The sequence below is a fragment of the Mobula hypostoma genome, chromosome 15 (genome assembly GCF_963921235.1).
Source record: "Mobula hypostoma chromosome 15, sMobHyp1.1, whole genome shotgun sequence".
NCBI lineage: Eukaryota > Metazoa > Chordata > Chondrichthyes > Myliobatiformes > Myliobatidae > Mobula > Mobula hypostoma.
The window spans coordinates 29,449,953-29,468,379 of NC_086111.1; the positions used below are offsets into that span (position 1 = coordinate 29,449,953).

The window sequence follows — 18,427 nt, forward strand, 5'->3', positions numbered from 1 at the left end:
AGTGCAACCTCATGCCTTCTTTTAGCCCTCCTGATTTCCCTCAAGTGTTCTCTTGCATTTCTTATACTCAAGGACCTCACTTGTTCCTTTCTGTTTATACCTGCTATGCATCTTCTTCTTCCTCTTAACTAGGACCTCAATATCTCTTGAAAACTAAGGCTTCCTAAACCCTAAACCTGTTAGCCTTGCAACCAAGGTTCCCCAAACCTGTTAGCCTATTTGACTTTAAGTGATCATCACCTTTTATATTATCAATCAGAACCAATTTAAGAAAGGAATTGCATTATGTATGAAATACTGTTCTTTTGATAGCTCATTGTTTGACTTAACAAGTTAGATTCACCATTAGAATATTCTTCCTTTGTACAAATAGTGGCTGGAAACCGTGGGTGCCTGGTCTACTGAACTCCGGCAAGGAAATTTCTATTTACCCTTATTTTCCTTACCTTTGATCTCTCCCGCCCAATTTTTTTACCTTTAAGTTTGGATAGGGTTGATCACAATGTCTGCCTAATTTATATACAAGATCTATTCATTTAATCAGTTGATATGTATGAAAATCAATATGAAATATTATTTATCATCTGACACTAAACTCTTTTCTGCAGCATTAATGGAGATATTTCCATAATATAACAGAAATGAACTTGATATAAACATGCAAATAATACATTTACAATTAAAGTTGTTATAAATTCCATGGTCTTAAATAAACCTCCATATTGCTTCCATATCCAAACTTACTGAGCAATCCAGATATACATTAATATCCTTACCACAGAGATTCCAACTCAGATATAAAAATGCACATTTTTCAATTCCTTAGATATGTTCAGTAGTTTGGAAACCTTTATTTCTAAGCATAGAATCTCTTACATACCTGACTGCCATGTAGACTTTGTTGACTGTGAGCAAAAAAATTCAGTTTCCCAGAATCCTCTGAAGTTGGGCTGACAGGCTTTGGGTCAGACATGGAGCGTTGCATCACTTTGATTGGCCGAGGCAGACCCTGCTGTCGTTTAGGTGACTCAGTGGTAAAATGTTTCTGTGGAGTAACATGGGCTTTATTTAACTTCTCACATGAAGTAAAAGTTGTATCTAAAAGCCGATATGGAGAGAGAGGTGACACAGGAGAATACAGCACCTGTGGAGACTTAGGAGGCTGGCGAATCATTTGAGGCAAAGGTTCCGGTGGAAGGTGACATTGATACCCTATCTCCAAAGGATCTGGTTTCTTTTTCTCAAACTTTGGGACAATCATGATTCCCTGCTGCCTGGCACTAGTTTGATCCAGTGGACCTGGTGTTACAATCTGTATGTTGGTAGAATAGGGATTAATAGTGCTAGAACTTGCAAAGTGAGGACCAACAATGCCTTGTGATTGTGCTTCTGGTTCTGTCTGACAACCGAGGCTCTCTCCTTTACGAGTCTTCTCAGGAGCAGATATATACCTTACAATTTCTACTCGTGGATCAGGTGTGATATGGATGGCAGGTGACACCGGTCCAAGCTCATTTGGATCTGTTTGGATAGAGCAATCACTGACTGTTTGTATGGCAATACTGGAGGTTCCCTTTAGCATTTCCCGTTTGCCTTCTGTGCTTGAATCGGAATGCTTTGAGAAACGGGAGCGGCGCCTACGAGTAGGTTGCTCCATTTCTCCATTGTCTTCGTCGTCTGTCTGCACGCTGCAATCCACACTTCGCTTAGTTCTCCTCCGACGAGACATGTAGTAGCTTTCTTCTCCATCCTCGTCATCAGTTTGCACACTGCAGTCTGCTATTTTCTTAACCACGTACTGATCGCGCAATGATGCATCGCTTCCCTCATAAGCATCCCTCAACCTTGGCATGGAATTTCGTTTCCTGATACCCCTATTTTCCAAGTGCTCATCAGTTCGAAGGGAAAGTTCAGAAGCAGATCGATGCGGTGGTTCCATCATCGCTCTATGATGCGGTGATAAATATGCTTCTTGGCCGGTTGTGGCAACGGGGGCACTTTCCACATATCCCTGGTTTACAGGCCAGTACTGTCCACTTTGCGGCATAGGTTTTTGCATCTCAATACCCATCTCTGACATGGCGTGCGGGTGGATTCTACCCGATGGATCACAAACTGCAGGGAAGTTTACTGTGTTTCTGACTTTTTGCTCTTCCAGCTGCTGGTGCAGTTGTTGCTGCAGCTGCTGAATCTGCTCCAGCTGCAGCCTCTGCTGAGCCAGCTGCTCTCGCTGCAGAACGAGCTGCGCCTGCCTCTCCTCCTGCTGCTGATGCAAAACCTGCTGCTTGATGGTCTGCAGCTCCTGCAGCTCCCGTTGCACGATGATCTGCTCATTCTCCCGGTGGCGCTGCAGCTCCAGCCGCTGGCGCTCCAGCTCTTCCTGCAGACGCTGATGCCGCAACTTTTCCAGCTCCACCCGCTCCCGCTCGATCAGCAGGAAGTGATCTTGCTGCTGCTTCCGCTGATGCTCTTCCTCGCTGTCCTCCTGCTTTCGTCTCCCGGCGCCAGCCCTCACAGCATCGGCCTGCTGAGCTTCTTGCTGCTTCTGTTGCTGCAGCAGCAATTGCTGCAGCTGCTTTTGTAGCTGTTGCTCTTTCTGTTGGTCAAGCTGTTCCTGTTGCTCCATGTTCTGTTGCTGCTCTGGCTGCTGTACCTGCTGCTGCACTTGCTGTTGCATTGTCTGCGGCTGCTGAACCTGCATTTGTTGCTGCTGTTGCAATGTCTGTGGCTGCTGAACCTGCATTTGTTGCTGCTGTTGCATTGTCTGCGGCTGCTGAACCTGCATTTGTTGCTGGACTTGCTGCTGTTGCAACGCCTGCTGTTGCTGAACCTGCATTTGTTGCTGCTGTTGCAACGCCTGCATTTGTTGCTGCACTTGTTGCTGCTGTTGCAACGTCTGCGGCTGCTGAACCTGCATTTGCTGCTGGACTTGCTGCTGCAATTGCTGTTGTTGCTGGAGTTGCTGCTGCTGCATGATCCCCATGTCTGGCTGTTGTTTAGACTGATTAGCCTCAGGGTTAAATTTCTGGGTCATGCAGGCTAAAGCACTTGACTGAGCAATATCACTCTGTTCAGGCCTCTGTATGGTTTGACTTGGTATGTTTTGAATGGCATTCACACCTGCGTTTTTAACATCACCAGGCTTTCCCAGATAGATCGGTGTTTCGCCTGCTGACATCGTAGAAGCCCCTGTAAATCTGTTCGGAGGCAGGTATCGATACACAGGAGAAGTTGTAGCAGGCATCCTTGGTGCAACTAGGGGAAGTCTGGTCAACCTGGCCAAAGGCACAGCTGTGACACTACCAGGCAAATAGGGTCTATAAACACCTCTCAACATCGGGCGCATGATCGATGCTGGCTGCGTTGTAATAGGAAGCGTGGAAGCAATCGGGGTGTTGATTGTAGAGTAAATCATGCCATCAGGTGCTCTCACAGCTGCGGATGGCGGATACATCTGCCTTATAGATCTCATACGTACAGCATGTGGCATGTTGCCAAAGCCACGAGCTGCAATCCTGCGTCGAGAGTTGGACAAGTTTGGATTATACATCATATTTTGTTTTACGGGAGACATTCCCTGTTGGTTTGACATTATACTGCTTCTTGAGAATCCATCACATTGCACATTTGGAGGAGATGCACCATACTGCATAGAATCTGAACTGTTTGTGTACCGGTTTCCATAATGATCCATTGAGTTGAGAGCTGCACACATCCTGCTGATTTCCCGAGCAGTTGTGGCACTGTAATGGGCCAAACTGGCCTCCTGAAAATTTGACAGATCATCTCGCATCGAGTATCCATAATCTGAGTTAATATTCGACATTGAACTGTATCTTCTTATTGGAGTGGGTTGGCTGAAGATATCTGACTGCTGCCTGAGATCAGTGAAGGAGCCATACTGCATTCCAAGTCCCCAGTCCCTTCCCTGATTGAAAGATAAACTGTAAGAATGTTTCATTGTACTCAGATCAACAGCTGCATCACCACCAGGTGGGTGATAAAGAGGCTCATTCTTCAGGAAATTGTAATTAATACTGGACTCCAGCAGGTTGGAGTCCGACATAGATGAATGCAGCCGCCCAGAAAATACCAGAGGAAATGTTTTGTGCTCTTCGTGCATATTAAGACCATCCTTGTAAGCAGCCATGGGTTCTTTATAGTGGTAACTTTCAACAGATTCCTGAATTCTGTTGTCATAGTACTCATGAGCAGTCTTCCTGGTACTCTGCTGTGGTTCATACGTTGCTAGATCTGGGACTTGGGAGCCGTGATTAAATGAACCTGTGCAGCTGTCAGCAAAAGGAAATTTATAAACCACGTCACAACAGACAGCCCTTTCTGGTTTTGGCCCTGTCAAATCAATTGCATTTGATGGAACATCTTTCATCAGCTTTGTGATTGTGCCTGCAGCTGTGTGGTCCAGTTGCACCATTGTATCGTGCACTTTCATTGCAGGCAAGTTTGGTGGGGGAGCAGATGGCTTTAATTCCAGAGATGCTTCCTTATGTACCTGTGGGGCAAAAAAACCACCGTCTTGAGGAACTGTCTTAGGAATGGCACTAATATTTATGGCATTGTTCATGTTGCTCTGATTCACCAAAATGTCGACTTTACGCACCGGAGTTGTTTGGTTAGCTAAGTTGTATCTAGCAAAATGTGGTTGCATTTGGCTATCTAGATCTGATCGTGCCATCACCATTGCCAGGTCAATGTTGGTTTCACTCTCTGTAACAGAAGTGGGTTGACCCATTGATTCTAGTTGTTTTGTTTGCATGAGGCAAATTGCTTTTGCTGTACCATGACCTAGATCCATACGATTCTGGAAGGGGTCGCCATATATCTTCGGCACCTTTGTCTGGGAAATTACCATGGATGATGTGATTGTTATACCCACAGTCGTTGTATTAGTTGTGTCTACATATGGGTGTTCCTGCACATTAAGATTCATGATTAATGGCTGCACAGCAGTGGACTGACGACTAGGAAGCTGGTCAGACTCAAGGGAATATTTCCTACTTTCTGTAGCCAAGGACGTCAAATCCATTCCATGATCTGTTATTATGACGGGGGGTGACTTAGTAACTGTTCGGAGATCTACTACAGAGCTACATGTCCTTGAAATTTCACTTAAGGAAGTGCCTTCTAAACCTGGGCCAACTATACCAGTAGCTGTGATAATAGATGAAGTAATTTGCCCTCTCTGCATTGGCTGAATCATAGATATTCTATCAGCTTGTGAAGAAGTCTTACTGTACATGGACTGCATTTGCATCTGCTGATGTGATGAAGCAATCATTGGCTGTGTCCAGCCCTGCAGGGTTGATTGCCGATTCAACCGTGTTGGAGAGGTGCTGGGTGAAGTGGCTGAATTAACAGTCAATGGTTGGGTTGAGGAGGGAACATTGGATGCCAGAGTAATGACCATGAATGTAGAGTCAGGAGAAGATACTTGCCTGGTGAGGCGGGGTGATCTTACTGAAGTCTGAGTGCCTTGTGCCATTACTGTAGATGGTGATGAGGCCATGGTCATGGAAGGGGATAAAACTCTATTATTTGAAGTCTGTGTTGAAAATTCTGCAGTGGATTTGCTACCCATCGTGGGGCTTGCTGGCATAGTGGTTCTAGAGATTGATCTCTGTACAGAAGATGGGGAAATGGGTCCTTCAGCTGTTTGTGTGGATGTCCCATTAATGCTTGATAACCCGTATGATTCACCGAATTTCTTACTCTCAGGAGTATTATAACCTTGAGCGTTGTAAGGTACTGCCATCCCAGAATCTGATGGTCTTCCTTGTGTGTATACTGCAGTTCGATCTATAGGCCCTGCACAAGTAGAGGACAGACCCACAATTGCAGTGGCCACCGTCACAGCTGATCTTTTGTTGTATGTTGTGTAAGAAGCTGTAGCTATTTGTGAATTATTACCATTTGCTCCCATGGGCTTTGCAGTGTGGCTTTGCTCCTGCATGTCTCTGGTGAAATACCGGGTTACCCGAACATCAGGGATGCCTCTATTACTGTTGGATGAAATGAAAGAAATTGGTGCAGCTGACTGAGTGGGACTTGTTCCGGGTGTAAGAAGTGCATCTGTTTGCCTTGCTAGTTCCATATAAGCACTTTGTGCATCAAGAAGCTTTTTCTCCTGGAAAGTCCGCTCGAGATTTTGTAATTGGATATTTTGTTGCTGCAATCGGAGGTCAAGTGATGGTGAATGGGACAATTTGGGAGGGGGTCCAGCAGTCTTTGATGTGTCCTCATAGACTTCTGGTTTCTGCAGCTCACTCTGTAAGGTTGACTGTGACAATGTCATCTCATTGTTTGAATAATTGTATTCATCTGAAGCTTGGTATTTGTGATTATTCTCCATGTAGTCATCTGACTGGTAAGCACTGCTATAAGATGTATCCTGCGTCGGTTGCTGTGACTTTAGCATTTCAGCCTTTCTCATCATTTCCTCATACGCTTCTTCTGCACTCTTCAGTGGTTTCTGATTTGCTGAAGAGTTAGATGATTTTTCCGTTGGGGAATACAAGGACATAAATGAGGGGAGGTTGTACTCACTACCTGACTTGTACAGTCTGCAGGTTGTTATTTCAAAACCTTCAGCTTCAGAATCCATAGTTGGTGAATACTCGGAGCAGGATGAACGATGGAGTTCTTCCATTTCTGCTGCTTGACGTAACTCCTCCGTTGGAGAAGCATCCTCAATGGGAGAAAGGTTACTTGGTGGTGTTTTGGATCTTTCTCGTCTTCTCTGTGCCCTCAATTCTTCTTTGTCCCTCTTTGCTTTTCTTGCTGTGCTTCGGATACGGTGTTGTTCAACTTCGCGCATTTTCTCCTGTTCTCGGAGAAGCTCTTCTTCTTCCCGTAGCTCCTCTTCCTCGGAAGAGTCTTCAATAGTTGGCAACAGAGGACCATGCGAGCGATGTCTTGCCTTTCGCTGCTGTTTTACTTCCTCAAGTCTATGCCTTCGACTGGGGCTACTGTCGCTATCTTCCTCTAGTGAGGAGACAGAAGTAGGGGAAGTGCCCGATGACAAAGTAGGTGTTGAGGCTGGCAAGGTAGATGAGTGTTCACCCTTAGATTTTTCATCTGGTGATCCTGTTAAACTTTCCATCTCAAGTTCAGGTTCTCTGTCAATGTTAAGATCTGCTTCACTGCAAACTTCAATACTTCTATTTGTGTAAGTATTTGTAGTGTTCAAATCAATAGTCTTAAAACGCCGTAGCCCAGCTGGCTCCCCCACTGAGTCTTCTACATGATTTATAGATTCTGCATAGGTATCACCAGGTTCCTTCTGTTCTTGCCATGACTGATTCTCTTCCTGCCCATAATGTTCCAGCGTAGTACGTTCATAATTGCTGCTTATATTAAGATTCTGTTGTTGCTTTGAAAGGCTTCTTTTGCTAGATTCTGTTGTAAGGTTTTGACTCTTCTTCATACTAATATGTTCAGTATGACTGCCCATGTTCTCATCTTCCACAGATACGTTGTCTTCTTCTGCACTCATTTCCAAAAGTTGTCTTCGCATAAACTCCTCATCTGTTAATTCTGCACCAGCATTTGCAGAATCAGTTTGAGGAGGTGGTACTGCACTTTCACTCCCGCCCTCAGTGTAGTCATGCCGCAGCTTCCTGCCAAACTCATCGAGTGATTCCAGACTTTCTCTTCGCTCCCCTTCATTGTCCCATTCTAAAATATCTTCATCTTCCTCTTGTATATCTTCAAGCTCTTCATCTGAGGCGTAACACTCTGGTGTAATCGGAAGTGACTGTAGCCTGTCTTGCTGTATTTGCTTTTCAGATGAATCATGAACAGTCCGTTCTCCTTTATTCCGATCTTGAGATTCTTGGGATTCGAGCAATGGCCTTACAGTGCTCTCCAACTTGGTAAATTCTGAAGGGCTCATTGGACTTTGTTGTGTAAGACCAGATTCATTAAGTTTTTGCCCTTCCTGGTGCAATAAAGTTGTGATCTCACTCTGTGAGCTTGATATGCCATCAGATGAGTAGCCTGTATCACTTAAACTTTGTGGGCTGCGAGACAGTTCCGGAGGAAAATTCTTGTTTATTTCCTGAAAAAAAAACAAAGAATTTAATGTTAAAAAGTAGGCAAAACTTCCATTAATTCACAGTTCAACTACATAACCAAATCAATGCTACAGAGTACCAATAACTAATTCTAATGTTTGCTGACACAATGTACAAGTGAAACTAGGGCCAAAGTATTAGAACATCTCCATTACTCCCTCTCTGACTGCCTGACTGCCCCTTGATCTGTCCCCTAAGTACTTTCTTTCCTTTCTACTATTGTGTTCAGTCCTGATTTTTTCTTCTTATAACCTGTCTCTTTTCTGATATTCTGTCTCATATTCTGCACTTTTTGTGAATCTCTTACGAGTTTTGATGTCACTCATTTTCACCTACAAGGTCAATAGAGCACGATGACCACAAGGAATTGGTAGTAAAGGACAATGTGCAGACAAAACAGATACCACAGAAAGTTCACTAGAAACAATTAGTAATATTATAATATAATTATCAAAGAAAAATGAAAATTGGATGTAAATTAAAATGACAAGTGGACCTGAGCGTCCAAATACACTATGTTGTATTGTTATAACATTTAATGCATATTCTCTGCCAATAAACACAGGCATGGAAGTTTACTGGTACAATCACTGATAGCAATATTGTGAAAACTGAAAATCTGGTGAAAGTGAAAACAATTGCTGTGCACACGTTTAACATGCAAGTGTGATATTGTGCAATGAGATTTAAAAACTCTGTTTTCCATTATTATGTTAATTCGGTGAGATCAATAAACAAGTTCTCGATATTTATTGCTTATTTACATTTTTTCCTCTTTTTTTGTATTTGCAGTTTGTTGTCTTTTGCACATTGGTTGTTTATCCATACATGCTGCATGTACTTTCATTGATTCTGATGGGTTTCTTCATATTTACTGTGAATGCCCACAAGAAAATGACTCTCAGGTCGAATATGGTGACATATATCTAGTTTAATAATAAATTTACTCTGAACTTTGAAAAAAGTAAAAAAAAAGTTGCATACGTGTGATACCAAACTTTCTGAACCATACACTTGCAATGGTGCAATGGGAGAAAACGTGAGAAAAATTAATTTTCAGTGTAAATAGGGTGAGGAAAGAATTAAATCTACTGTGAAGAAAGCTAAATATATAATTGGACTGGATAACAACATTGGTGAGATCTTTAAAAATATTTGCTGAAATTAGAAATCTACTAGTAGGTAAGATTCACAAACCTGCCTGTCCAGGTAGACCCATTGTTTCAGCTTGCTCCTGCCCCACTGAACTCAAATCTGCATACCTTGACACAGTTTTATCCAACCTGGTTCAGTCCCTTCCCATCTACATCTGTGACACTTCACGTGCTCTTGATCTTTTCAACAAATTCAAGTTCCCTGGCCCTGACAATCTTATTTTCACCATGGATGTCCAGTCCCTACACACCTCCATCCCCCACCAGGAAGGCCTCAAAGCTTTCTGTCTCTTTCAGGACACCAGAGCCAACCATTTCCCCTCTGCCACCACTCTCCTCCATCTGGCAGAACTGGTCCTTACTCTCAATAATTTCTCCTTCAGCTCCTCCCACTTCCTTCAAACAAGAGGGGCAGCCATCGTACCTGAACAGGTCCCAGCTATGCCTGCCTTTTTGTCGGCTATGTGGACCAGTATATGATCCATGCCTACACTGGTGTCACTCCCCCACTTTTCCTATGCTACATCGATGGCTGCATTGATGCTGCTTCCTGCATCCGTGCTTCCAACTTCCACCCTGCCCTCAAATTTACCTAGTCCATTTCTAACACTGCCCTCCCCTTTCTCAATCTTTCTCTCTCTATCTCCGGAGACAGCTTATCTATTGACGTCTCTTACAAACCCACTGACTCTCACAGCTACCTGGACTATAGCTCTTCTCACCCTACTACTTGTGAAAATGCCATCCCCTTCTCTCAATTCCTCTGTCTTTGCCACAGCTGCTCTCAGGATGAGGCTTTTCATTCTAGAACGAAGCAGATGTCCTCCTTTTTCAAAGTAAGGGGCTTCCCTTACTCAACGCTACACTCAACCATATCTCTTCCATGGATGCATGGATGTCTACTCTTACCCCATCCTCCCACAATCCTACCAGGGATAGGGTTCCTCTCATCCTCACCTACCACCCCACCAGCCTCCGTGTCCAGCACATAATTTTCTGAAACTTCTGCCACCTCTAAAAGGATCCAACCACCAAGCACATCTTTCCCTTTCCCCACTTTCTGCTTTCTGCAGGGATCGCTCCCCACGCAACTCCCTTGTCCATTCGTCCCTCCCCACTGAACTCCCTCCTGGCACTTATCCTTGCAAGTAGAACAAGTGCTACACCTGCCCCTACACCTCCTTCCTCACTACCATTCAGGGCTCCAAAAATCCTTTCCAGGTGAGGGACACTTCACCTGTGAGTCTGTTGGGGTCATCTATTGTATCCAGTGTTCGCGGTGTGGCCTCCTGTATATCGGTGAGACATGATGTAGATAGAGAGACTGCTTTCCTGAACACTTATGCTCAGCCCACCAGAATAAGTGGGATCTCTCAGAGGCCACCCATTTTAATTCCACTTCCCATTCCCATTCCAATATGTCCATCCATGGCCTCCTTTACTGTCGTGATGAGGTCACACTCACGTTGGAGAAGCAACATCTTATATTCCGTCTGGGTAGCTTCCAACTGATGGCATGAATATCGATTTCTCAATCTTCTGATAATGACACCCCCCCCCCTCTATTCCCCATCGCCTTTCCCTCTCTCACCTTATCCCCTTGCCTCCCATCGCCTCCCTCTGGTACTCCTTCCCCCTTTTCTTTCTTCCATGGCCTTCTGTCCTCTCCGATTGGATTTCCCCTTCTCCAGCTCTGTATCTCTTTCACCAATTAATTTCCCAGTTCTTTACTTCATTGTTCCTGCCCCCCCCCCATCCACCCAGTTTCACCTATGTGTTTCTTCCTTCCCCTGACCTTCTAACTCTGACTCATCTTTTTTTCACCAGTCCTGCTGAAGGGTCTCGGTCTGAAATGTTGACCATAGATTCCATAGATGCTGCCTGACCTGCTGAGTTCCTCCAGCATTTTGTGTGTGCCGCTTGGATTTCTAGCATCTGCAGATTTTCTCTTGTTCGTGACTGGATGAACTAGGCTTGTTCCCCCTGGAGCAAAGAAGCCTCTGGGGTGACCTGATAGAGACGTAGAGAATTCTAGGAGGCAAAGAAAGCCTCATGGTAGGGATATCGAAAATAAGAGGACATTGGTTTAAAGTGAGAGGAAGGAAAGTGAATTTGAGAGGAACATCATTTGCACAGAGAGTGTCTGATATCTGGAATGTGCTACCACATGAGGTAGTGGAATCAAATACAATCACCGTGTTTAAGACACATTTAGATATGTACTTGTATTAGTAAGGCATAGACGATCTGGACCTAATGTGGACAAATAGGTTTTGTGTAGATAGCCAAAAGGGCCAGCATGGATGTGGTGAGCTGAATGGCCTGTTTCTGCCCAAACACTTAGCTCGGATCAGTTGGAATGAAAGAAAATAAATGTTATCTTGAGTTTCAATGTCATTGTTAAATCTAGACTATTTTATTAATAAATACCATCTATAACTGATTGATCCACAACAACCTCATCTCCGCACCCCAAAACAGAACCGAGAACCTCGCCACTTTCCACAACCATTACTAGGGTCTGGCCCCAGCAGACTTGTTCTTTCACACTAACCTGATTTTAACAGCTGCTTTTTTTTTTCAGACTTCTGGGGAGTGATTCCACCCCAAAGGTCTATCGATCATACTTTCAATCAGTAACAGTCTGATTTGAAGAACAAGTTCTGCAGGCCACTCAGCCTCTAGCCCAGCATAAATGTTTTCTTTTTCCCCATTAAAATTCAACATCTATTTTCCCAAACTTTAAAAGAAGCACAATTCTTTTTTTGTTACATGACATTTTCAATTACAATTTAATTCAATCTTAATGTGTTTAGTCTTTGGCATGTCAGGGAAATTACCTCTTGCATTTTTGTTTTCTGTAGATCAGCTGCTTGGGAAATTTCCTTTGAAGGGTCCACTGTTTTGTCTGTGGTGATCACTTTTGTTGGCACAGACACTGTGCTGCTCTGCGTTATCGCTTTTGGCTTCTCCTTTGTTGACTGTGACCTGCTTGGATCTGAAATCTGGGAAAGCTGCTGGGACCCGGTGTGACCAGGATGCATTTGCTGAGTTTGTGGTTTATCTGTGACCAGTGGACCTTGTTGCTTTGCTGGTGAGGATTGTCCCGCTAATTTCTGAGATGGCTTTCCCTGCTGTGGAGGGAACTGTTGAACTGGCGCTGAAGGAGCCATTTGTGGTTGCACAGGACCAACTTGCTGCTGTTGATCAGCCCCTTTCTTTTGTTGCATATTAACACCCATTTGTCCTTGATGATGAGGTGATACTGTTGATTGCTGTTTTGGTGCAGATGGTGGGACAGGAAGGGATGCATCTGCTAAATTTCCAGACATTAGCCGCAGAGTCTGACAGTTCAGGCAGAGCCATTCTTTCTTCTATATATGGAAGAAAAACAAAGAATTGTGTTAACAGATTCAGAACAAGACAATCTGCATCTCCCTATGACTATGCATTTTATGACAGCCATTTTATAACTTGGTGGCAAGTTTCTAGCTCTGCAGCAAATATTCTCTCAAATTCAAATTCAACACTAAGCCTATAATCAACACTTCTATGACAGTACATGTATTGATGTGATTGTATAGCCCACAATTGTCAGCAATACATCATCTGTGCTACAAATCTGATTTTGCATGTGTCCTCTGCATTTATACTGTCCTCTGTAAGCCAGACAACCAACACAACATCCAAGATGAAGAATCCTGACCCAAAATGTCAAATGTGCATTTCCTTCCACAGATGCTGCCTGATCTGTTGTGTTCCCTCAACAGTTTTTTTTCACCCCATTGTATGTCAATGTTTTGGACATGGTATTAATGGATTTGTGGCTAAATTTGCTGATGATACAAAAATGGGTGGAGGAGCGGGTAGTGTTAAAGAAACAGAGAGCCTGCAGAGAGACTTAGATAGTTTAGGGGAATGGACAAAGAAGTGGCAAATGAAATACAATGTTGGAAAGTGTATAGTCATGCACTTTGGCGGAAGAAATAAACAGGCAGACTATTATTTGGATCGGGAGAAAATTCAAAATGCAGAGATGATGACTCCTTGGCTATGTAGAGCTTTTAGGGATGCAGTATCTATAGGTAAATTACAACAATCTTTTTATCGAGCTTCTATTTCCCTAATTCTCAAAAAAGATAAGGATCCTACTGAATGTGCATCTTACAGGCCTATATCTTTGCTGAATGTGGATTCTAAGATTTTTTCTAAAATATTGGCAATGAGATTGGAGAATGTATTACCTCAAATTATTTCTGCTGGTCAGACTGGATTTATTAAAAATCATTCCTTTTTTTAATATTAGGAGATTAATGAATATTGTTTATACTCCTTCACCCAGAATTCCAGAATGTGTTATTTCATTGGACGCTGAGAAAGCCTTTGACAGAGTTGAATGAACATATTTATTTAATACCCTTGAGAAATTTAATTTTAGTCCGATATTTATATCTTGGATTAAACTAATATATCTTATTCCTTTGGCTTTGGTATTTACTAATAATCAAAGATCTCCCCTTTTTCATCTATTCCGTGGTAGTAGGCAGGGCTGCCCTCTTAGTCCACTACTATTCGATATTGCCTTGGAACCGCTAGCTATTGCTATTCATGACTCCCCTAATACATTTGGCATCACCCGTGGAAATGAGACTCATAAATTATCACTATATGGAGATGATTTACTATTATATATTTCTAACCCAGGAAAATCTATTCCGGTAGTATTAACTTTACTTGCTCAGTTTAGTAGTTTTTCTGGTTATAAACTGAATCTAAGTAAGAGCGAACATTTTTCATTAAATATGCAGGTTCCCATTTATAGATGTTCTCCATTCTGAGTGACTACTGACTATTTTACTTATTTGGGAGTTAAAATTACTAAGATACATAAGGATCTATTCAACTTCAACCTTTTACCATTAATTAATCAGGTTAAACAACTGATTACTAAGTGGTTGTCACTGTTTCTATTACTGATTAGCCGAATTAATGCTACTAAAATGATTATTTTACCTAAGTTTTTATATTTATTTCAAATAATACTGATTTTTATTCCTAAATCCTTCTTTGATACTATTGATTCTAAAATTTCCTGTTATATATGGCAGAACAAAAATCCCAGATTAAGTAAAAAAATATTTACAGAAGTCCAAGAAAGATGGTGGTTTAGCACTGCCTAAGCTAAGATTTTATTAATGGGCAATTAATATTCGATATTTAATATTTTGGACACAAGATTGGAATACAACTCCAAGCCCAAACTGGGTAAACCTTGAAGGCTACTCTGTACAAGGGTTCTCTTGAGCTTCTATTTTAGGAACTTCACTTCCTTTTGTACTGTCTAAATTGAATAAACAAATGGTTAATCCAATAGTTAAACATACATTGCGAACATGGTTTCAATTTCGTAAATTTTTTGGTTTAAACAAATTTATATTATCAAGCCGTATTATATCTATTTTTTTTTCAACCCTTGGTTATGGACCAAGCCTTTCTGATATGGAAAACAAAAGGTATAACATGTTTTCATGACTTATTTCTGGATAACTGTTTCATGTCTTTTGAACAGTTAGCTAAGAAATTTGAGATATTTACAAATAAGAATTTTTAAAAATACTATGTTGCCTACCTTTCCGACCTCATACCCTACTGATATCATTGATAAAATTTTAGGTTTAAATCCTCTTCAGAAGGGATTAATAGCATCTATGATATAATTATGAAATTACAGCGAGGTATATCTGATAAAATTAAAAATGAATGGGAAAGGGAACTTCAACTTTGCCTACCTATAGAGAAATGTAATAAAATTTTTCAATTAGTTGGTACTTCCTCTATATGTGCTAAACTACATTAATACAATTTAAAGTAGTGCATAGAGCCCATATGTCTAAAGATAATCTAGCCCACTTTTATTCCCATATAAACCCTATTTGTGACAGATGTCACCCTGAGGTGGCTTCTTTAATCATATGTTTTGGTCCTGTCCTCTTTTGGAAAAATATTGGAAAGATATTTTTGATATTACCTCAACAGTTTTATGTTTTGACTTACAACCCCATCCTATTACGGCAATTTTTGGATTGCCAATGGTAGAACATAGATCTTTGTCTTCTTCAGCCTGTCGGATGATAGCATTTGTTACTTTAATGGCCAGAAGATCTATTTTATTGAACTGGAAGGAGACCAATCCTCCTACTACATTCCATTAGTTTTCCCAAACTATATTATGTTTAAATTTAGAAAAAAAATTAGAAGTGATATTTTTGATCCTTCGGTTAAATTTGAAGAAACTTGGAAACCATTTATTCAACATTTTCATATCATGTAATTTGACCTTTCTGAATCCTTCTTATTAACTTAAAGTATATGAATAGAGGAGCGGAGTTGACAACATTACTGAACATGTTCGATTTAAGATATTGGTCTAGCCCTGTTTTGTTCCGTTTGCTTTTTTGGGTTTAGTATTTAGTTCTTTTTTTTTTATTTTTTTGTGGGGGGGGGTTCTTTGTATTTTTTTTCTTTTTATTTCTTTATGATTAATTACATCATGAGTTTGGAAGTCTATTATACCTGTGTTATCTGAAATCTTTTCTGTATATCTTTATTAATAATAAGATTATTCCAATCTCTTTGTATCAACATTGATAATTTGTTTATAATTTTGGAAAAATTAATAAAAAGATTTAAAAAGAAACAAAATGCAGAGATGCAAAGGGACTTGGGAGTCCTTGTGCAGGATACCCTAAAGGTTAACCTCCTGGTTGAGTCAGTTGTGAAGAAGGTGACTGCAATGTTGGCATTCATTTCTAGAGGTATAGAATATAAGAGCAGGGATGTGGCACTGAGGCTTGATAAGGCACTTGTGAGACCATACTTGGAGTATAGGGTGTAGTTTTGGGCTCCTTATTTCAGAACAGGTATACTGACATTAGACAGGGTTCAGTGAAGATTCACAAGGATGATTCCAGGAATAAAAGGGTTACCATATGAGGAACGTCTGGCAGCTCTTGGGCTGTATTCCCTGGAGTTCAGGAGAATGAGGGGGATCTCATAGAATGATTCTGAATGTTTAAAGGCCTGAACAGATTAGATATGGCAAAGTTATTTCCCATGGTAGGGAATTCTAGTACAAGAGGGCATGACTTCAAGATTGAAGGACATCCATTTAGAACTGAGATGCGGAGAAAATACTTTAGTCAGAGGGTGGTAAATCTGTGGAATTTGTTGCCACAAGCGACTGTGGAGGCCAAGTCATTGGGTGTATTTAAGTCAGAGATAGATAGGTTCTCGATTAGCCAGGGCGTCAAAGGGTATGGGGTAAAAGCAGGGGAGTGAGGATGACTGGAAGAATTGGTTCGGTCCATGACTGAATGGTGGAGAAGACTCGATGGGCCGAATGGTCTACTTCTGCTCCTATATCTTATGGTCTTATTACATCTGCAGTTTTGTGTTTCCATAACATCCAACACCAATTTACCTGCCGAGATTTTCTTTCAAATTTCTCGTATCCACAACATTCTGATATCAAGTCATGGAGCCGATTAACATAGAAATTGGCTCACTGGTATGCACTGACCATCAAGTATCTATTTATACTAATCTTGCACTAATCTTCAATGCTTTCTCCCCACATTCCCATTAACATTCCTCAGATGCACCACTGATCTCCACACAGGATCATAGCCATTCTTGCCTGCCATCTCTTTTATTTCCCATTTCTCTGCACTGTCAGTCTATACATCATTGCACAGATTATACAACATTAGCAAGGCATCATATAGATGATAAAGCTTAATCTTATTTCACAGCGTGGAACTACCATGTTGTGGCCATTACAGATACTTGGCCGTTGGATATTCCAGGATTTAAATTTTTCTAAAGGGACAGGAAATGAAGTAAAAGAGGCGAGGGAGTGGCACTGTTAGGGTTGATATCTGTGCTGCAGAAAGGGAGCACAACATGGAAGATTTGTCTATCGACTCACTGTGGAATGGAAGTCAGAAAAAGGAAGGGAGCAATCAATCTATTGAGCAGATTCTAGAGACCACCCCTCCCCCAGTTGCAGCAGACACTGAGGAGCAGATCAGATTGCAGATTCTGAAAGATGCAAAAATAACAAGGTTGTTGTCATGAGTGGATTTTGTCTTTTGCACATAGTTGTTTGTCAGTCTCTGCTTTTGTGTAGTTTCTTTCATAGATTCTGTTGTGTTTTTTGTCATTATGTGCCATGGTGTATGAATGAGGCAATCATGGTCTCATAACTATGATTATTCTTGGCAAATTTTTATACAGAAGTAGTTTGCCATTGCCTTTTTCTGGCAGTATCGTTACAAAACGTGTGACCCCAGCCATTATCAATACTCTTTAAAGATTGTCTGTCTGGCGTCAGTGGTCACATAACAAGGACTTGTGATATGTACCAGCTGCACAAATTTCTTTGTATCTATTGTGAATGGCTGCAAGAAAATGAATCTCAATATAGTGTATTCTGACATATGCATACCTTGATAATAAATTTACTGGAACTTACTTTGACACCACATTAAGAGAATTGTTGATAGTGAAGGTTGTCTTTGAGTACAGGGAGAATCAAGATCAGTTACAGAAGTGGGCTGAGGATTGGTAAATGGATTTGAAAACATTTGAATGTGAAATGATGCATTTTGGAAAGTCAAAATGGAGTGTGGCTTATGCTAAAAAAGGTAGGGCACTGAGGATTGCAGCAGAAAAGAGTGGCCTAGGAGTACAAGTCCATAGTCTGTTGAAAGTGGTGCTACCAGTAGACCAGCTGGTGAAAAAGATGCTTATATAATGGCCTTCATCAGTTAGGGCATCACTTGTAAAAACTGGTTGCATAACCAGTTTATGTTGAGGTTGAATAAGTCATCAGTGAGGTTACAAGGGGAGTACTGTGTGCAGTTTTGTCACCCTGTTACTAAGAAAAATGTAGTTAAACTGGAAGGAGTGCAGAGAAGAAATACAAAGATACTGCCAGGACTCGAGGGCCTGAATTATTGGAAGAGGTTTGCCAGGGAAGATCTTTATTCCTGGGAACATGGGAACAAGAGGGGCAACATTTAGAAGTGTTATGAGAGGGATATACAAGATGGATGATAACAATCTTTTCTCTAGGGTTTTAGAAGTAAAAATTAGGGGGCACAGGTATAGGGAGAGAGG

At 41.5% G+C, this 18,427-nt stretch overlaps 1 protein-coding gene across 11 annotated transcripts in view; it reads right to left on the minus strand.

The window, feature by feature from the left end:
• LOC134356771 (protein bassoon-like) overlaps window positions 1-18,427 on the minus strand; it is a 517,214-nt gene that overhangs the window by 254,918 nt on the left and 243,869 nt on the right. For all 11 annotated transcript variants that reach the window (XM_063067881.1, XM_063067877.1, XM_063067876.1 and 8 more), the window contains 2 exons: window positions 12,088-12,621; window positions 881-8,077 (listed from right to left, as the gene is read on the minus strand). In XM_063067881.1, the coding sequence (XP_062923951.1) occupies window positions 881-8,077; window positions 12,088-12,621 (7,731 nt within the window). The remainder of the gene's footprint in view (window positions 1-880; window positions 8,078-12,087; window positions 12,622-18,427) is intronic.